General features: G+C 34.1%; 1 protein-coding gene across 2 annotated transcripts in view; it reads left to right on the forward strand.

Moving 5' to 3' along the window:
* The window catches only part of LOC149576526 (Protein kinase superfamily protein), a 56,295-nt gene extending 41,953 nt beyond the window's left edge, over positions 1-14,342 (forward strand). Inside the window, exons 7-14 of one of the 2 annotated variants that reach the window (XR_016361743.1) lie at positions 3,580-3,648; positions 3,839-3,939; positions 9,770-9,848; positions 10,012-10,110; positions 12,252-12,320; positions 12,920-12,965; positions 13,139-13,315; positions 13,540-14,342. Coding sequence is in view for 1 of the 2 variants with exons in the window: in XM_089817717.1 (XP_089673843.1) it covers positions 3,580-3,648; positions 3,839-3,939; positions 9,770-9,848; positions 10,012-10,110; positions 12,252-12,320; positions 12,916-12,965; positions 13,139-13,315; positions 13,540-13,630 (735 nt within the window). In the remaining variant the exon portion in view is untranslated. Of the gene's footprint in view, positions 1-3,579; positions 3,649-3,838; positions 3,940-9,769; positions 9,849-10,011; positions 10,111-12,251; positions 12,321-12,915; positions 12,966-13,138; positions 13,316-13,539 lie in introns of both variants that reach the window. The other variant, XM_089817717.1, reaches the window with a different exon arrangement.
* The last annotated feature ends 1,202 nt before the right edge of the window (positions 14,343-15,544 follow it).

Raw genomic sequence — 15,544 nt, forward strand, 5'->3', positions numbered from 1 at the left:
ACTCTCAGAAGCCTCTCCTCATCTTGTTCTACTTCAAGTTTAGGATTAGGATTCAATACTGCTTCTTCATCATCACTAACATCCTCAAAATGTACACCTCTTCTTTGGGCTGTCTCAACAACTTTAAGTCTTGCTGCAATTTGCCTCATCATATCCATTATAGCATTATCTCCATTTCGTCTACCTCAAACCATCTTGACAATATTTCTTGCAAGATTGCAATCTTCTGCAAGTTATAGGTTAGAACTCAGATATGCTACTTACAACCAATCCAATTATGGTTCTCCACGTTCAAACTCACTAGGAAGGAAAACGTTCTTTGATACCACCTAACGCAGGGCTGGAAAGAAAACCTTCCTCTAACAACTTGCGAAGACTACACACTGAAGCAAACATACTCAGTAGCAAGAACCAACTTTATGCATGAATCAAGTACTAATTGATTAGACAACTCGCATGATAAAATATACTTTCAAACATCCAACATGCCCAACTGTAAGGCCTTACATGTTGTGGCCAATACATTGAATTACAACATTAATCTTGAGACTCTCTTTTGCCTTTGAATTTCCTACTTCATGCCTAATGATACCCTCCTAAATCTAATTCAAGTTCTTATATAGCCAACAAGACCACAAGTTGGCTTGTCAAGCATTTAATTACAAAATAGGAGGAGAAAACAAAAGAATATCTAAAGATCAAAATAGAATCCGCGCTCTTAAGGATAGGTCCACACATGAACCAAGAGATGTCCAAACGCATAAGATGCCAACTCATCATAGGAAATCATGCAGAAAGAAACTGCATGGTATGCTGGATAAAACAAGCGAGTGTAGACAGAGGCACAAAACTCCAAGCACAAGAAACATTAGATTCTGCGCACTTTGGGTAAGGATCACCAATGTTTCCACAATAAGATGCCAACTGCACACAACTTGAAACCGCAAGCAGCAATGACCACTCCCTCAATCAACAAACTGGAACAGAAAACAAAGCAATATGTTTTGGTTAATGCAAGATTGCTCATTGACCCAAGATCCTCCTCCATCAGTTTTAAATCTTTAAAATATTTAATTTTCCTTGATTTTCAATTTTCCGAGTCCGAGCCCAAAACCAGCTTGCCAAGTCCGAGTTTTGTAACACTGGTTAAAATTATCATTTAGGATAAGGGCAGAAGATTTTGAGCTTCTGTAACTGTTTCACCCACAAAAAAGTGTCTTATGTGTTGTTCTTACATCAACTCACAAACCATCGATATTTTCTAGCAATAGGTACTTTTTTTAAAGTATAAGTGCTGTTCAGAAGTTACGTGTAAAATCATTTCTGAAAAAAGAGGAATAGATTAAGAGAACTACCCTGCTTTTAATTCCCAAGTCCTTGTTGGAGCCAGCTATTGTAAGAAGGGAGTCTCCCCTATTGCTCAGAGGAGAGAGGAATCTCACCTTGATGTTGCCTAGAGTTAAGAGTGTGCAAGTTGTGGTCATAGTGACTCACAAAACTTTTGGCCAAGAACTCGTGTTTTTTTATGTATATTTATCTTTTCTTTTTCTCTGTGTCAGGAAGGATTTAAAAAATCAGAAGAACCCAAGATGTGTCTAGATCATTGTTGGTACTACAACTGTACTGCTACAGGTTTTGGGGTCTCTAGATTCTAGAGCAGTAACTGGTGAAGCTGAAGTTTTCTTCTGATTCAGTTTTGCCTCAAATTCTTGTGAGCTCTGCCTACTCTTAATTCTTTTAGCTCTTTTCAACTCTGATTGTGTTCTGGGCTCCTCCCACTGCTTCTGACTTTGGCATTTTTGAGAACACAATATTTCAAGAACTTATTCTGTTACACATGTTTTCTCTCTTTTAACATTACTTAAAACTTACCAAAATTTAAAAGGGGATCTCTCTTTAGGCTTGGAAAGTGAATTTAAAATTATTGATTTATTTGTGGAGAGATTGTTACGCTTGGATCAGCATTTCACTTAACAAACTGCCCTTTGTCTCTTACAATTCTGCTATGATTACAGTCTGATTTTGGGTTACTGAATGAACAAAATACTTTCAGATATAGCAATAAAATGGTAGCAAAGTAAATGAATAGCAATCACCATAATATGAGAAAGCTCTCTGGTCATGATATTTATGAGTTTTGAGTTTTGACTTTTGAGTAATTGATTGTTGATATCGAATAACATATCAGTTATGCTCTATAAATACCTTTGTTACATGGGGATGTGTCCCTTGCTCTTTGGAAGTGTTTCTGTATGGGGGGTTTTCTATTGAAGCAGTGGAGTGTAGCAAGTTGGAAGGATACATTTGAGATGTTGGTACCCCTGGAGGCTTTAATAAGGCAGTTAACTTGAAACTGCAAGAGGACTGGCAAACAAAGTCAAATCCTTATACTTTTCTGGGTTTATCTTCATTGTGTTTCTCCAGTGTAAAATCCTTTTTGCGAGCTTGTGCTTTTTCTGTATGTCGATACCTGCTTTATTTCATTTTAATGCTTGCAGTATCCTATGTTAGTCACAATACTTCAGTAATTTCACTTTTCAGCACAAACAAAATCAAATGAGTTATTTAATGATGAAATAAGATTTATGTCAGCAAACTAGATATGGAACATAATATATCTATGCTAATGATTTATCAGTTGCACATGTGAGCTCTCTGGGTTTGAGCAGTTAGAATTTCCAAATTTTTAATGCAATGCACTTGGTAGATTGAGAAGGAATTTAAATAAAGCTATCAGTGGTTGAATATACTAGATGCAGTTATAAGCACATGAAATATATTCAATAATCACTTAAACTATAATTGATCAAAATTCTTAATTTAACCAACAAAGACCTAATGATAGATGGTCAAGTGAGCTGATGGATGCATTTCAGTTGTTAATCTTAACAATTTCCACATTCTGGGAGTAGTGATTGTAGATTGTAAAACATTTCAGTTTATAGTATCGGTAAACAATTGCTGATCACAAGCAAGAATTTTAAGATACCCTGAGAGTAAACATAGCACCGAAACCAGGACCAAAAATGGTTGAGATTGATTGTCTCCTCTTATTGCATATTAAATTATTTGTATACAATTCTTGGTATGGTTCTGTAGGAATGTATAACGTGGATGCATATATTTACAAAGAGAAAATTTTGCCAGGGAAATATTTGATCATTTTGTTATGATTTCTGCGAAGGAAGCCACAATAGATGCTTGATACACCAATAGAGTTAAATATTACTCTGTAGATGACGATATCTTGCACGATTATATTAAGAAGATGTTCACTCAGCTTTACACAGAGTTTCATGTGTATATGTTTATATATTTTTCAATTTTTCAATTTCATGCATATATGGCATGCCATATTGTATTTTTGTGCGACTCTCACACATCCTTGTATATTTCCAAACTTTAAGACATCTAATGATCGATATCATGTGATAGTAACAATAATTTCTCTACTTGTCATGTTTGAATGTTTACAAGTTTGGGGTTTCCCTTGTGGTTTGTACCTTTTACATTCATGCTAGTTGTTGTTTTGATTGTCATATTTTCTTGTGGTTTGAAATATTCTTCAAACTTTACCAGGAAGTTGCAGTTAAGAAGTTCCTTGATCAAGATTTCTCAGGAGATGCACTCGAGCAATTTCGCAGTGAAGTAAGACTCAAATCCTTCAAAGTTCTCCTTATTCAGGAGCTTCCCACTAAGTCTCTTGTAGTTTTTTTGCATTTTCTGGATACTGCCATTCGTTATTTTAAAATATGATTTAACAAAAAAATAATGAAGCTATTGATCTTTTAGATCTTGCAAATTTTGATGTAACTCAGATTTTACCTTTGGATTTCAGGTGAGAATCATGCAAAGATTGCGCCACCCAAATATTGTTCTTTTTATGGGAGCTGTCACTCGGCCACCACATCTGTCTATTTTAACTGAATTTCTTCCGAGGTTTGTTTTTATCATCCTGATGTGGAGTGATTTGTGAAAGTTTTCTGAATCTTTATTCAATGCACCTTCAAAAAATATTCACATAAATGGAATGCCATTTGTGCTCAAAGAATCAGGTAGTTTCACCGATAACATTTATTTACCATCTTTTTAATATGAAATTGTATATAATTTGTATTGTCATTGGTTCTTGCCAATGCCCATTGGGTCTGGGGTTTTTATCAAAATAGGCTATTGAAGTCTTTTGCGATAACAGTGATCAACTTTGGAAAGTCTCCTGTAGTTTTTACTTTTGTTGCTACAATTGTCCTCTTGCTCTCTAAAACCACATTCATTGTATACAAGAAAGCACAATTGGAGGTGAAAATATGTTTTTCTTTTGAAATTTGTTTGATGCAATTGTATTGAAATGTAACATGCTCTAAGTTTTGTTTTTTAATACATAACATATTATGCAAAACTGGACAATTTCTATACCATTTTCCAATTTCTATGTATTCTGTTTGCTTTAAATTGTCTTAAAAAACACAATCAGTGTTAGTGTACACTTCTCCTTAAGAATGCAAACTTTACGAACTGGATTCCGATTCTTTTCAGGTACTGACTGGAATTCCCTGTTTGGCCTCTCATATGTGGTGTTTCTAGGATGCTTCAAGTTCAGACAAAACTTTTTTGTTTGAATGCAACAAAATTTAATATACAGTAGAGAACAATGTTGAATAGATACAACTTAATCGTTTGAAATTGGCACTGCATAGTCAATTGTCAGTAGATTTTTAACTTTGCTTAAATTCTCAATAGTTTTTGTGTATTTGGTAAAAAATTGATATTTTTGAATAATTTTATTTATTTGGGAATATATATTCAGTTGTAACCTTCCTCATCACCTTTGCCCGCACCACCCCAATTAAAGAAAGAAAAACCTTTGAATCCTTTATCCAAACCCTACACCATACCAACACCGGCAATTTAGGACATGACACAGACCAGTGTTTCGGTTAGAGCTCGATTTCTCGACTAAAATGCACAAGGAGTATACACCAACAGGGAAAATCTAGTTGGAATATTTTTTGAAGTATAGAACAGTATGTGAATCTATCCTTTCGATTGGGAAATATAAATCAAGATTACCAAGACTAGTTCACGACTATGATAAATTTCCAATTTGTGACTAAAAATGATTTGTAATTTTTGCATAGGGATATTAGTGGGCTTAAATATTACTTGAGTGCCTCATTGATGAGATGAATTTCATATAGAATAATAACATTCAACTTAATGCTTTTGGAAATTTGAACTTGGGTTTGGTTTGGAAATATTCTCCATTCAAACCATTATACCACAGTCACACGCTTGCATCAAAACCTATAAACAAGTCTCCACATGCTTGCAACAAATTAATTGGAGCATGTAGCACTCTGCAATTACAGATACCTGCAAAGAATATTCAAGAGTACAAAGCCCTTTACAGTTACAGGGCTCTGCACCTGCAACATATCAATTAGAGCATACATACATCTGTAATTATAGACACCCACAGTGAAAAATCCCTAGAGCCGTATGAGGCACCTCATAGACCAAATCATTTTATGCAACTGATGCAATCTCTAGCACATCTTAGGTAGCAAATTTGCTTGATACCAAAAATGCATCCTAGATCCAGTTGCCTAGCAAATAATAGGCAGTGACAAGGGCGAAATGGTTCATTTGAAATGATTGTGATTGGCTACAAGTAAGTGAACTGGTCTTTGGGTACTGAAACTTAAATTTGCTACTGGAATTTGCTCCCCTTCATTTGGTGGCTGATCCTCGACTGCATCAGTTCTTCAACTTCTCTTTGACCCTATAAGTTCTAATGTCTAGATGTGGCAGGAGAATCTTTAAGAGCCCCATTGGCAAATGGGATGCAATAATTAAAATTATCCTTGCACAAAAATAAAGATGCCATATTCAACTAACAGTGCACCCATTTTAAAGTAGAATGTTATTTCTCTGTTACAGTGCCTTTCACAACAAAATAATCAAATGCTTGAACTCTTGGTTGAAATTGCATGCTAGACCTTTATTCAGGATTCACACTACCTTTAAGTACAAAGGAACATGATATTTCAAAATGAGAAGATGCTGTTATCAACAGATCTGGAATAGGAAAGGAAAGGAATTCCAGCAAACTACAGTCATGCCCTTTTGGCTGCTATATGTAGCCCTTTGACGAAAAAAAAGAATGCAATACATTGGTTTCGTGCTTGTAAATACAACATGGACAGCCTCCTTCCATTCCCCAGTATCTAGAATTGTTTTTGGTAGACTATTGGAATCATTAATGTTGAAAATTGTGAGCATAATCATCTTCAAGTGACATATTGTGTTATGTGAACACCTGCTTTGATACCACTTGTACAATCAAAATTTACAAGAAAAATCAGATCAACACACCCTGAATTGCAAAATTACATTCAATATCATTTTCATGTGATGGGTTTTGCGATGATCTCATGTGCTTTATAAAAAGCCTTTAGATAATATAACCACCCAAACAACCTTATGGGAAACTATTCCTGAAAAAGTAACCGCTAACTTAAGCAATTACATTATGCTAATTAACTTACTAATAATTCATATCCATACATAATACACACACTTTTGAGTCACAGTGACGACAAAGTCAAAGAATGGAATTACAGTTGAGTTTACAAAATCTATCATGAGTTCTTTGATTATATTCTTTGATTGATGGGCAGATAGAAGTTTTTCAGCAATACATTCCTTCTAGTTTTGCAAATGCACAATGACCATTTCCCACTTGGGATAATAAGACTTGATGTACATCCAAAATTTCTACAATTGGACTCTTCATTAGTTGGTGTGTAAATTCATTCCAAACATGTTGTGTGGCTAGTAACAAACAACACATCATGGCACTATATACTGTGGGCCTGTGATTCTTGGGTCAAGTACAATAGTGAAGGAACTGGATAAGAAAAATAAATTCTTTTGACACAATTGTATGCACTTCCACAGCACCAACGCCATTTCATTCAAGGAAGGATGACTGATCCAAGGAACATCTAGTTCACAGTGCATCATCTCCATGCATTTGGGTTTAAGTCTCTGTTAATTGCAAAAAACACTCATGAGCTTCAAATGCAAACTTTATTATTTACTATATGACAAAACATTAGGCCCCTTGGCCACTAGCATAAAAAAATTGCACAACATGACCTTGTGTTTTAAACATGATCTTGTATGTTAACACTTGAAGGCACAAATGACATATTGGTACCATCCTTGACTCGTTAATTTGTTTGGGAAACTGAATAGTTGGTTTACAAATGGTTCAAAGAGCTGATGAAGATAATTGATATTGTATTTCTGTAATCTTTTTATGCTCAATCCTCACCCTTTTAGCACACTGCTAATTTTAGTTGAAGCACTGCTCTTTCTTGATCTTTTCATTCATGTAGACAATGTTTGAATTAGATTCACTGGGAAATACAGTTTGCATCTCATCTACCAAATTGTAATTCTATGCATTATACACTGTTCCACAGTAATAGACCAGCTATTCTATACACTGTTCCACAGTAATAGACCAGCTATTCTTTGCTATCTCTTTTTTCAATTGGATGTGTAATGGTGTCTCCATTTCTGTTTACATTTACTTCGAATGCTAGTTTATAAATTGGAACCTTTTTTAATAGATCTATCTACTAATTAGTCTGCAAGTTGATGGTGCTGGTTTGCGGTTCCTCGGCCTGACACGAGTCATATTTAGACTACAAGAAGTTAATCATCGACAACCATCTGAATTTCATATACATGTAGCTCATGGGATTTACAAAATAGACACGGCACAGCTAAAAACAATTCTACAATGTTGCAGGACCTAAACCAAGAATTCTATTAAAAGGCATTTCAATTGGTAAATTTATAATATTATATCCTAAAACTGCGTACATGACTATTTTTAATTGCAATTGTGGTTTTAGGGAAAAATTTCGGAATAAACCCAAAGGGGATTGGTTGAAGTATAAGATTAAAGAACTGAGAAACAGAGCATTATAGCTAGATAGCTGCTGAATGTGTAGAAAATTCTTGAGAAAACCAAAAAATTGATTGATCGGTGTTCTAATCCTACAAACTTCAGCCAAGTTGGGGGCCAAAGAATGACTGCCAAAGCAGTCTTTAGAACAGTTTGAGAGCTTGCTAAAGCAACTGAGGTAGTTGTACATGTCCAAACAGAATCCAAGGATAAAATTGGAAGCGATTTTCTCAACCTCTACATACATCAATTAAGATCATACATACAAACTTTCTTAAAAACAGAAAAGCTCATACCATTGTATCACTATCATAAGTATCTATTTAAATTGTCTAATTTAGCATATTTTGGGTAGCCTGGTCTTTTCGATATTTGATGTCCACCATAGTTTTTATTCAGTCAGGGGCTATGATGATGTCTAGTTGAAGCATCTCCATACTTACCCATAATGCTAAAGTTCAGGATCTAAAAGAAATACGAGCATATCAAAATTGAAACTTCTAGGTTGCAGAGACCCTTATCTGGGAAACATCCACCCAAAACCGAGGGAAATCACCATAAAATTGTCATACAATGATTTTTCACATAGACAAAAAGCAAATGAAGCTTTAACTGATTGGTTGAGGAAGAAAAGTCTTGGTAGAATGCATGGAGCTTCCAGTTATGACATTGACCTTGAAGTATTCTTGAAACTTAAGCCTATTGAATCTATTCCCACTCATTGTATGGAGGGAGTAGGTGGAGTGGGGGTAGGGGATGAGGGGTTCAAAGATACAACTGTTTTCACTACTTTTAAGTGAATATAAAGGATCTACCGTTAGAGCGGGGTAGGGGATGAGGGGTTCAAAGATATATAACTGTTTTCACTATTTTGAGTTAGTATAAGGGATCCTCTGTTAGATTATTGTTTATAATCATTAGCTTATATTTTATTTAGGTTTACAGAGAATGGTTTGATAGAAGCAGCATACCACAGTTGCATGTAGAGACTTATTGTTCTTGGGCACCTCCAACTGATGGGGGTTTAGCTGACTGGAGTGCCTTAAAAATTAGGAAAAAAAATGTGACAATATTTCTGGGTCTTGCTGATTTGCATCGACCATGACATAATCAAGATTGGAAGGTTTTATTGGAATCTTGAAATTGAAATGTTGACTTACCCTGAGATGCTAAGGAGGATGGTGCTACAACTACTCATGCGAAAGGAATCTGACTTCAGTTACTAAATTGAGCTCCATCGCCTTTGATAATAGTCCATGAACAAGTCTTTTCAAATGACCAATTCATCAACGTATATGTTTAAGAGTATATGAATATAATAAATTATAATACCTTCCAAGGCTGATGGTGTAACATCTGCTGACACAAAAACGAGATTGAATTGACAGTTACTAGATTAAGGTCCATCTTCTTTGATATAAGTTTATGACCAAGTCTTCTAAAAAGGTCCATTTACACACACACACACACACGCATACATGTATGTATTTAAATAATTACATTTATGGCAGAAGCCCTGCCAGGTCAGGAATAAAACTATATCCTAGGAGTGGGACTGGATTCAGATGTATTTGTTAGTAGGTATGATCCTGAAATCTTAAATTTTATAATTGTCATTGTATGACAATTGCGAAATATCACTTAAGCTCATGGACATTAGTTTAGTTTACTTAATTCAGATGTGCTTGTGAAGTGCAGTATTCTGCACATTCTTGTGGTTTTGAACTAGACTTGTTTCGTATTTTGAATTTGATATGAAGTGAAGGCTAACATAATCATTCCATGCAGAGGAAGCTTGTATAAACTACTTCACCGGCCTAATATTCAGATTGATGAAAAACGCCGCCTACGCATGGCTCTTGACGTGGTAATATTTTCATTTATTTATAATCAAATTTCAAGTTGTTTTCCTACATAATGCTTCCAAAAACTGCTATGGTAATGTTTTTTGTGCTGCTTACTCTCTAGATGTACATTAACAATCCATAAGAGTGGTCTGAAAAGCATTGAATATTATATTAAATGTACAGGCTAAGGGGATGAATTATCTGCATACTAGCAACCCAACCATTGTTCATCGAGATCTGAAATCTCCAAATCTTCTCGTTGACAAAAATTGGAATGTCAAGGTACGAGATCTCTTGAAAATTCTGAGTTATTCATTATTATCAATTTCTTATTCTCGTGGTCATGAACATAGTCAACTTGAGTGTTCTTCAAAGACATTAATGAAACCAAATTGGATATTTTAAGTAATTTCTCTTTTCCCTTTTTAGAATATCAAATATAATTGGTTTGTTAACTATGGCTACTTAGTTACAAATCAGAGTTAGCTGAACTTTAATTAGAACATCCAAATGTAATTAGTATGCTAACAACAGTTATTTAGTTATAAATTGGATTAGGAATTCAGATACAAATGGTTGAAAGGAGTAATCAAGGCTGGGGTAGATAGAAGCAAATTAAAAGATTATGTTCCCAACATGTAGGAAAAAGGAAATAAATGTTATTAATGTCCACAAATGACCACAGATATTCGGTACAATAGCAAAGGTCTAGGGTATAAGGGGTCCTAGTTTCCTAGAAACAAAAAAGTAATGAAAAAGCTAGAAAGCGGAAAGAAATATGCACATGGGCATTAGCCTAAGAAAAGTAAACTCCAAGTTGGTACAATTATAAATAGATAATGGGGTAAGAACATAGGACCCTGAGAGACAGTAGGAACGTATTTAGACCACACAAATTGGGAATTTAAAATCTCAAGTGATGTATAAGGATGATTATGATATTGTCATCAGTCCATGATGATAATTCCCCTATCATTTCATTGAGGGCGATAAAAATTGTTCAAGATCATGGTACAAGGATATGATGACTTCAAAGATTTTTAAACCATTTGCCAAAATATAGAAGTTTTAAAGTTTCATCAAGGGTTTTACTTTTTCCACAGTTAGCCAAAGTAAAAAAATATGTTGTTTGAAATAAATTTTCCAGGCCTTGAAAATTCAGTTTTTAAAGCTAATTTGATTTTTGCCATCATTAATTTTGAAAAATTTAGAGTATGTTTTAAGTTCACTTATTTTTTGTTGGAGGACCCTTAATAACATTCCTCCAGTTTTAGTACAGTTGAGTTTACAGTTGTATGTGCCTAATTAAAATTCACGGATATGATCAATTTATGATAAAACTTGTATTTCTTGCAAGTAGTCATAGTTAGGGTGATAGTGCAGTCAATTTAGTTATTTATTTTCGTTCAACTCTTTAGATAGTATAAAGAAGTGCGGTTTTGATCTTCCGATCTTACTTATGAACATTTCATTATGTGTGTTAATGGGTAAATTGCTTCAACAGATTTTCAAGTTTTGTATTGCAGGTGAGCTCAAAAATGTAGCTTGTCGATTTCTGCTGAGTCCTTTTTTGATTTAGTCATAACATTACATCTATATTAGCACAATCTGAACCACCCCAAAAATATTGTAAAGCTTATAAATTGCAATTACATGGAAGAAAATCATAGGTTACTTCTTATTTTAAAAGAAACTTTCTCTTTGAACTTGGAAAACAGTTCTACTATGAATTATACCATTTTGTTACACTAGAAGATGCAATCTCTTGAACATAATACGTAGAACCACCAACTATAACTCTAAAATAAATGTTATTCCTTGTTCCTTTTGTTCAGTCTAGTGGATGTCATTGTATTCATTCATTCATTCATCCACATTTACTTAATTAATAATAAACGTACTATGTGTCTTTCTTATATTCATGTCATGCAAAAAACATGTGCTTTTCTTATTATATAATCTAGTATTTTATGGTTATGTAATCAGTTTTGAGGTATCACTGCTTCTGTATTCAAATGATGATCAAGTGTTCAGTTTTTTATTATTATAACTTTCATTTAGTTCTCACAATCATTTGTTTTATTTGGAAGCGTCCTGCCCATAGTTAAAATTACTATTCGGGTTTCTGTTTTGACCATTTTACTTTAAAAGATTCATTTTCCATCAACATTAATTATCCTTGTTTTAGATTCAAACATTGGCATTTTTTTGAAAGAGACAAATTTTCATTATCCTTGTTTTAGATTCAAATTGAAAACAGTTGCATATTATGAGGGAGACAAATCTCATTATAAAAACCTACTTATAGTTAAATGTATATAAGTGGGTCCCACTGTCTTTAGTTTAAGGGATTACTAAGTAAATGTGCTCATAAATTATCAATTTGAATTTCTCTGTAGGTTAATATATGTAATTCTCTGCAGGTTTGTGATTTTGGCTTGTCACGCTTGAAGCACCATACATTTTTGTCTTCCAAATCAACTGCTGGAACGGTATGTGAAATTCATATATTTTGGTAACCAAATTGCTAAAATTAGGCATTTATTTGCTTATTATATACAATGAGTGGAATATATATTATTTGTCTGGAGAAGAATATATGCATATTTGAAAAGGGTGTAGTTAAATGTTTAATCCTTGCGGGATTTGAGTGCATATTGATATGATTTAAAATTTTAGTAATAGCTATTAATAGATGACCTCATGAATGTTAGTAATTATTATATGATAATAGGATCACTAACACACAAGCACCTCAAAGCATTTTTAATGGTGGGGAGGAATTGATTTCACCATTTTGGGCTTCTTGCCCTCTAGCTTCATTCCCCACAGGCATAATGTTTTGCATTATATTTTCACGAGTGTATTCAATTAGTTTTGAATTCAAACTTGCAGTTCTGCATATGTTGGCAAGGGTTTTAAGTTTTTCTATTAAATTTAAGATATTTACATTAATGGATAGTAGCTGATTCATAATTGACCTAATGAACATCATTTTTGCTGAGATGAAACACATTTTAATCTTTTTTTTACATGTTTTTAATTTTCAAAGAGATGTCGTAGCTTACACATTCATTTGTATTATAGCCAGAATGGATGGCACCAGAAGTTTTACGGAATGAACTATCAAATGAAAAGTGAGTGATTACACTGAACATTCATTTTGTAGTGTAGGCTAATGTGAACATTCATTACGAAAAGTGCTGCATTTGCATATTTGATATGAATCATTGAACTAGTATTGTTAAGAAGAAAAAAAGATTATTGTTCAACCTTTCACATTCAATAATGTAGCAGAATTATTTTGCAGGTGTGATGTGTACAGCTTTGGTGTGATCTTATGGGAATTGGCTACATTGCGCATGCCGTGGAGTGGAATGAATCCCATGCAGGTGGTTGGTGCTGTTGGTTTCCAGGATCGTCGCCTTGATATTCCCAAAGAGGTTGATCCCATGGTTGCGAGGATCATCAGTGCATGCTGGCAAAAGTATGTGCAGTTTACTTGTGCTTTGAAATGATTTTTCCCTAGCTAAAGAGACCAGAATGGGGTATGATAATGTGCATGCATGGCTGTTAGACATACATGCTGGATATATTGTAGCTTAACAAGAAAATATTTTTCTATTCTAATCTTCTATAGTGCCAACCAAAGAGAATGATCTATTGTTCATATATTTATTTATGTATTAACAGAAAATCTTTTCTTGGCAGTGATCCAAGTTTACGGCCATCATTTGCACAGCTTATGGCTTCTCTCAAACCGTTGCAAAGGCTTGTTATTTTACCTCAGTCAGAGCTATAACCTCTCTGTGCATGAGAATTATGTCTGTTAAATTTACAAAAATGGATACTAACACAAAGCAACCGATGTGCTCTTTTAAGATTAGAGCTATCATTTGCTTCTTAAGGTCATGCCAAAGTGCCAAAGAACCAGTGTTTTGAAAGTTTTCTTAATGTTATACTTCAATGGCACATTTCTAAAACTGCAGCTATGATTCATTATTTACTTGTGTGCTGTAATCAAAGCCCCTTGGAAATCTAGGAAAGAAGATTCCAAGGTTGATATGATTTTGCAAGTCTTGAAGTGGAAAGTCTCTCCAAGAATTGTCGAGTCCCGAAGCAGCTTTCTTCTATGCAATGACTATGCAGAATGCATAAAAGTCAGACTATGCATAGTGCATAAAAATTGCATTTTTCATATTGAACTGTAAAGGCATACATTAGTTGTGCAAAGCACAGAGTCACACTTTTTATGATTGATTTGTACATGTTAGTGTTCGTCATGTCCATGCAAATAAAATGGACAGGCAATTTTTTTTGTTACATAGTTTTCCTTGAAGGTGGTCGTTGAAGCTCGGCAGTCTGCAAATGTCTGTTGTGTATACAGACTGCTAAATCAAACATCTTTTGCCAAATCTTTAAATGTGGAAATCATATCTTACTATGCTGAATATCATGGGAATCATATTGCCATGTAATCTTCTTATGGATAATATATTACTATTTACAGGAAATGTTTGGCATCATTAATCACACATTTATTTGTGAAACTTAAACTAATTTCACTATACTGCTGGATAAACCATATTTGTCCATTAGGTGCCTAGAGGTGGATTATCAATATACTATTTTCAAAATGTGCTGTGTTCAAAACTATACATATAATCAAGCGCATGCTGTTCATATGATAAATATGTTGGCATCTTAATTGTCTGTATTAAAAGCACAACTCAATTCAATACATTATCTAATGATAAATTTCCTGGTACTGTTTGACTAAATTTTCTGATCCTTTTGTGAGATAACTAGTAGCCACAGCGTTGAATGCAACTAACTCTAATTTCACATTTGAAATTAATAAAATGCAACTAATTCTTGTCTCATATTTGAAATCAATAAATTATAACTATCCATTCATATTTAAGGTTTACAGAAGTTACGGCTGAAAACTTTGATAAATTGAATACAACAAAATGTGCACTTATTTTAACTACAATTTTAGAAGAAACGGATCACAGCTGCACAACAATGCTATGTTAGGAAATTACGAAGCCCCTAAGTCGCATGGAATCATGGTTTTACAATCAGTAACACATACAAGGTTTCAATTTTGGCACCTCCTTGAACATGTTTGTGAAAAGGTAATGCCGTATGTAGCTAATTTTTATTAAGTTACAAAGCCCAAAAGTCGCATGGAATTAATGGTTCTACAGTCAGTAACGTTACACTTTTGGCACAACCTTGAATATTTGTGTGAAATGGAAGAGCACTAGTTTGTCTCTGTAGATTATATTTTGTAAAAAGACCCTTAACAAAAAGTAGTGCATTGGAGGATAAAGTTTGATCTATTGTGAAAGTGGTGCCAACCTTAAATCAATATCTCCATGTTATGATGGGTTTGGTTTGGATATCAAAGAACGTTTTTATCCTATTCTATTCAGTTAGGATTGAAAGAGCTATGGGCTCTTCGTTTTCTGTGCATTCATGGGTAAAACCATGTAAATTTTAGTAAAGCAAGAATGTAGATCATGGCTATCAGGGTAAACAAATATTGAAAAGGCAACTATGGGCTGCAAAAAGTGGAGGGACTCCATACCCCAACTCTAAGCACCTTTTAGCTCTTGATTCCTTGATATTCTTGGTTAAAGCCTTGATTAAATGAGTGAACAAACTCTTGTGAGTGCATGTTCTGGATGCAAAAAAATTATTTAAGTAG

The sequence above is a fragment of the Cupressus sempervirens genome, chromosome 1 (genome assembly GCF_028749045.1).
Source record: "Cupressus sempervirens isolate cs-2001-9-10 chromosome 1, ASM2874904v1, whole genome shotgun sequence".
Classification (NCBI taxonomy): Eukaryota; Viridiplantae; Streptophyta; class Pinopsida; order Cupressales; family Cupressaceae; genus Cupressus; species Cupressus sempervirens.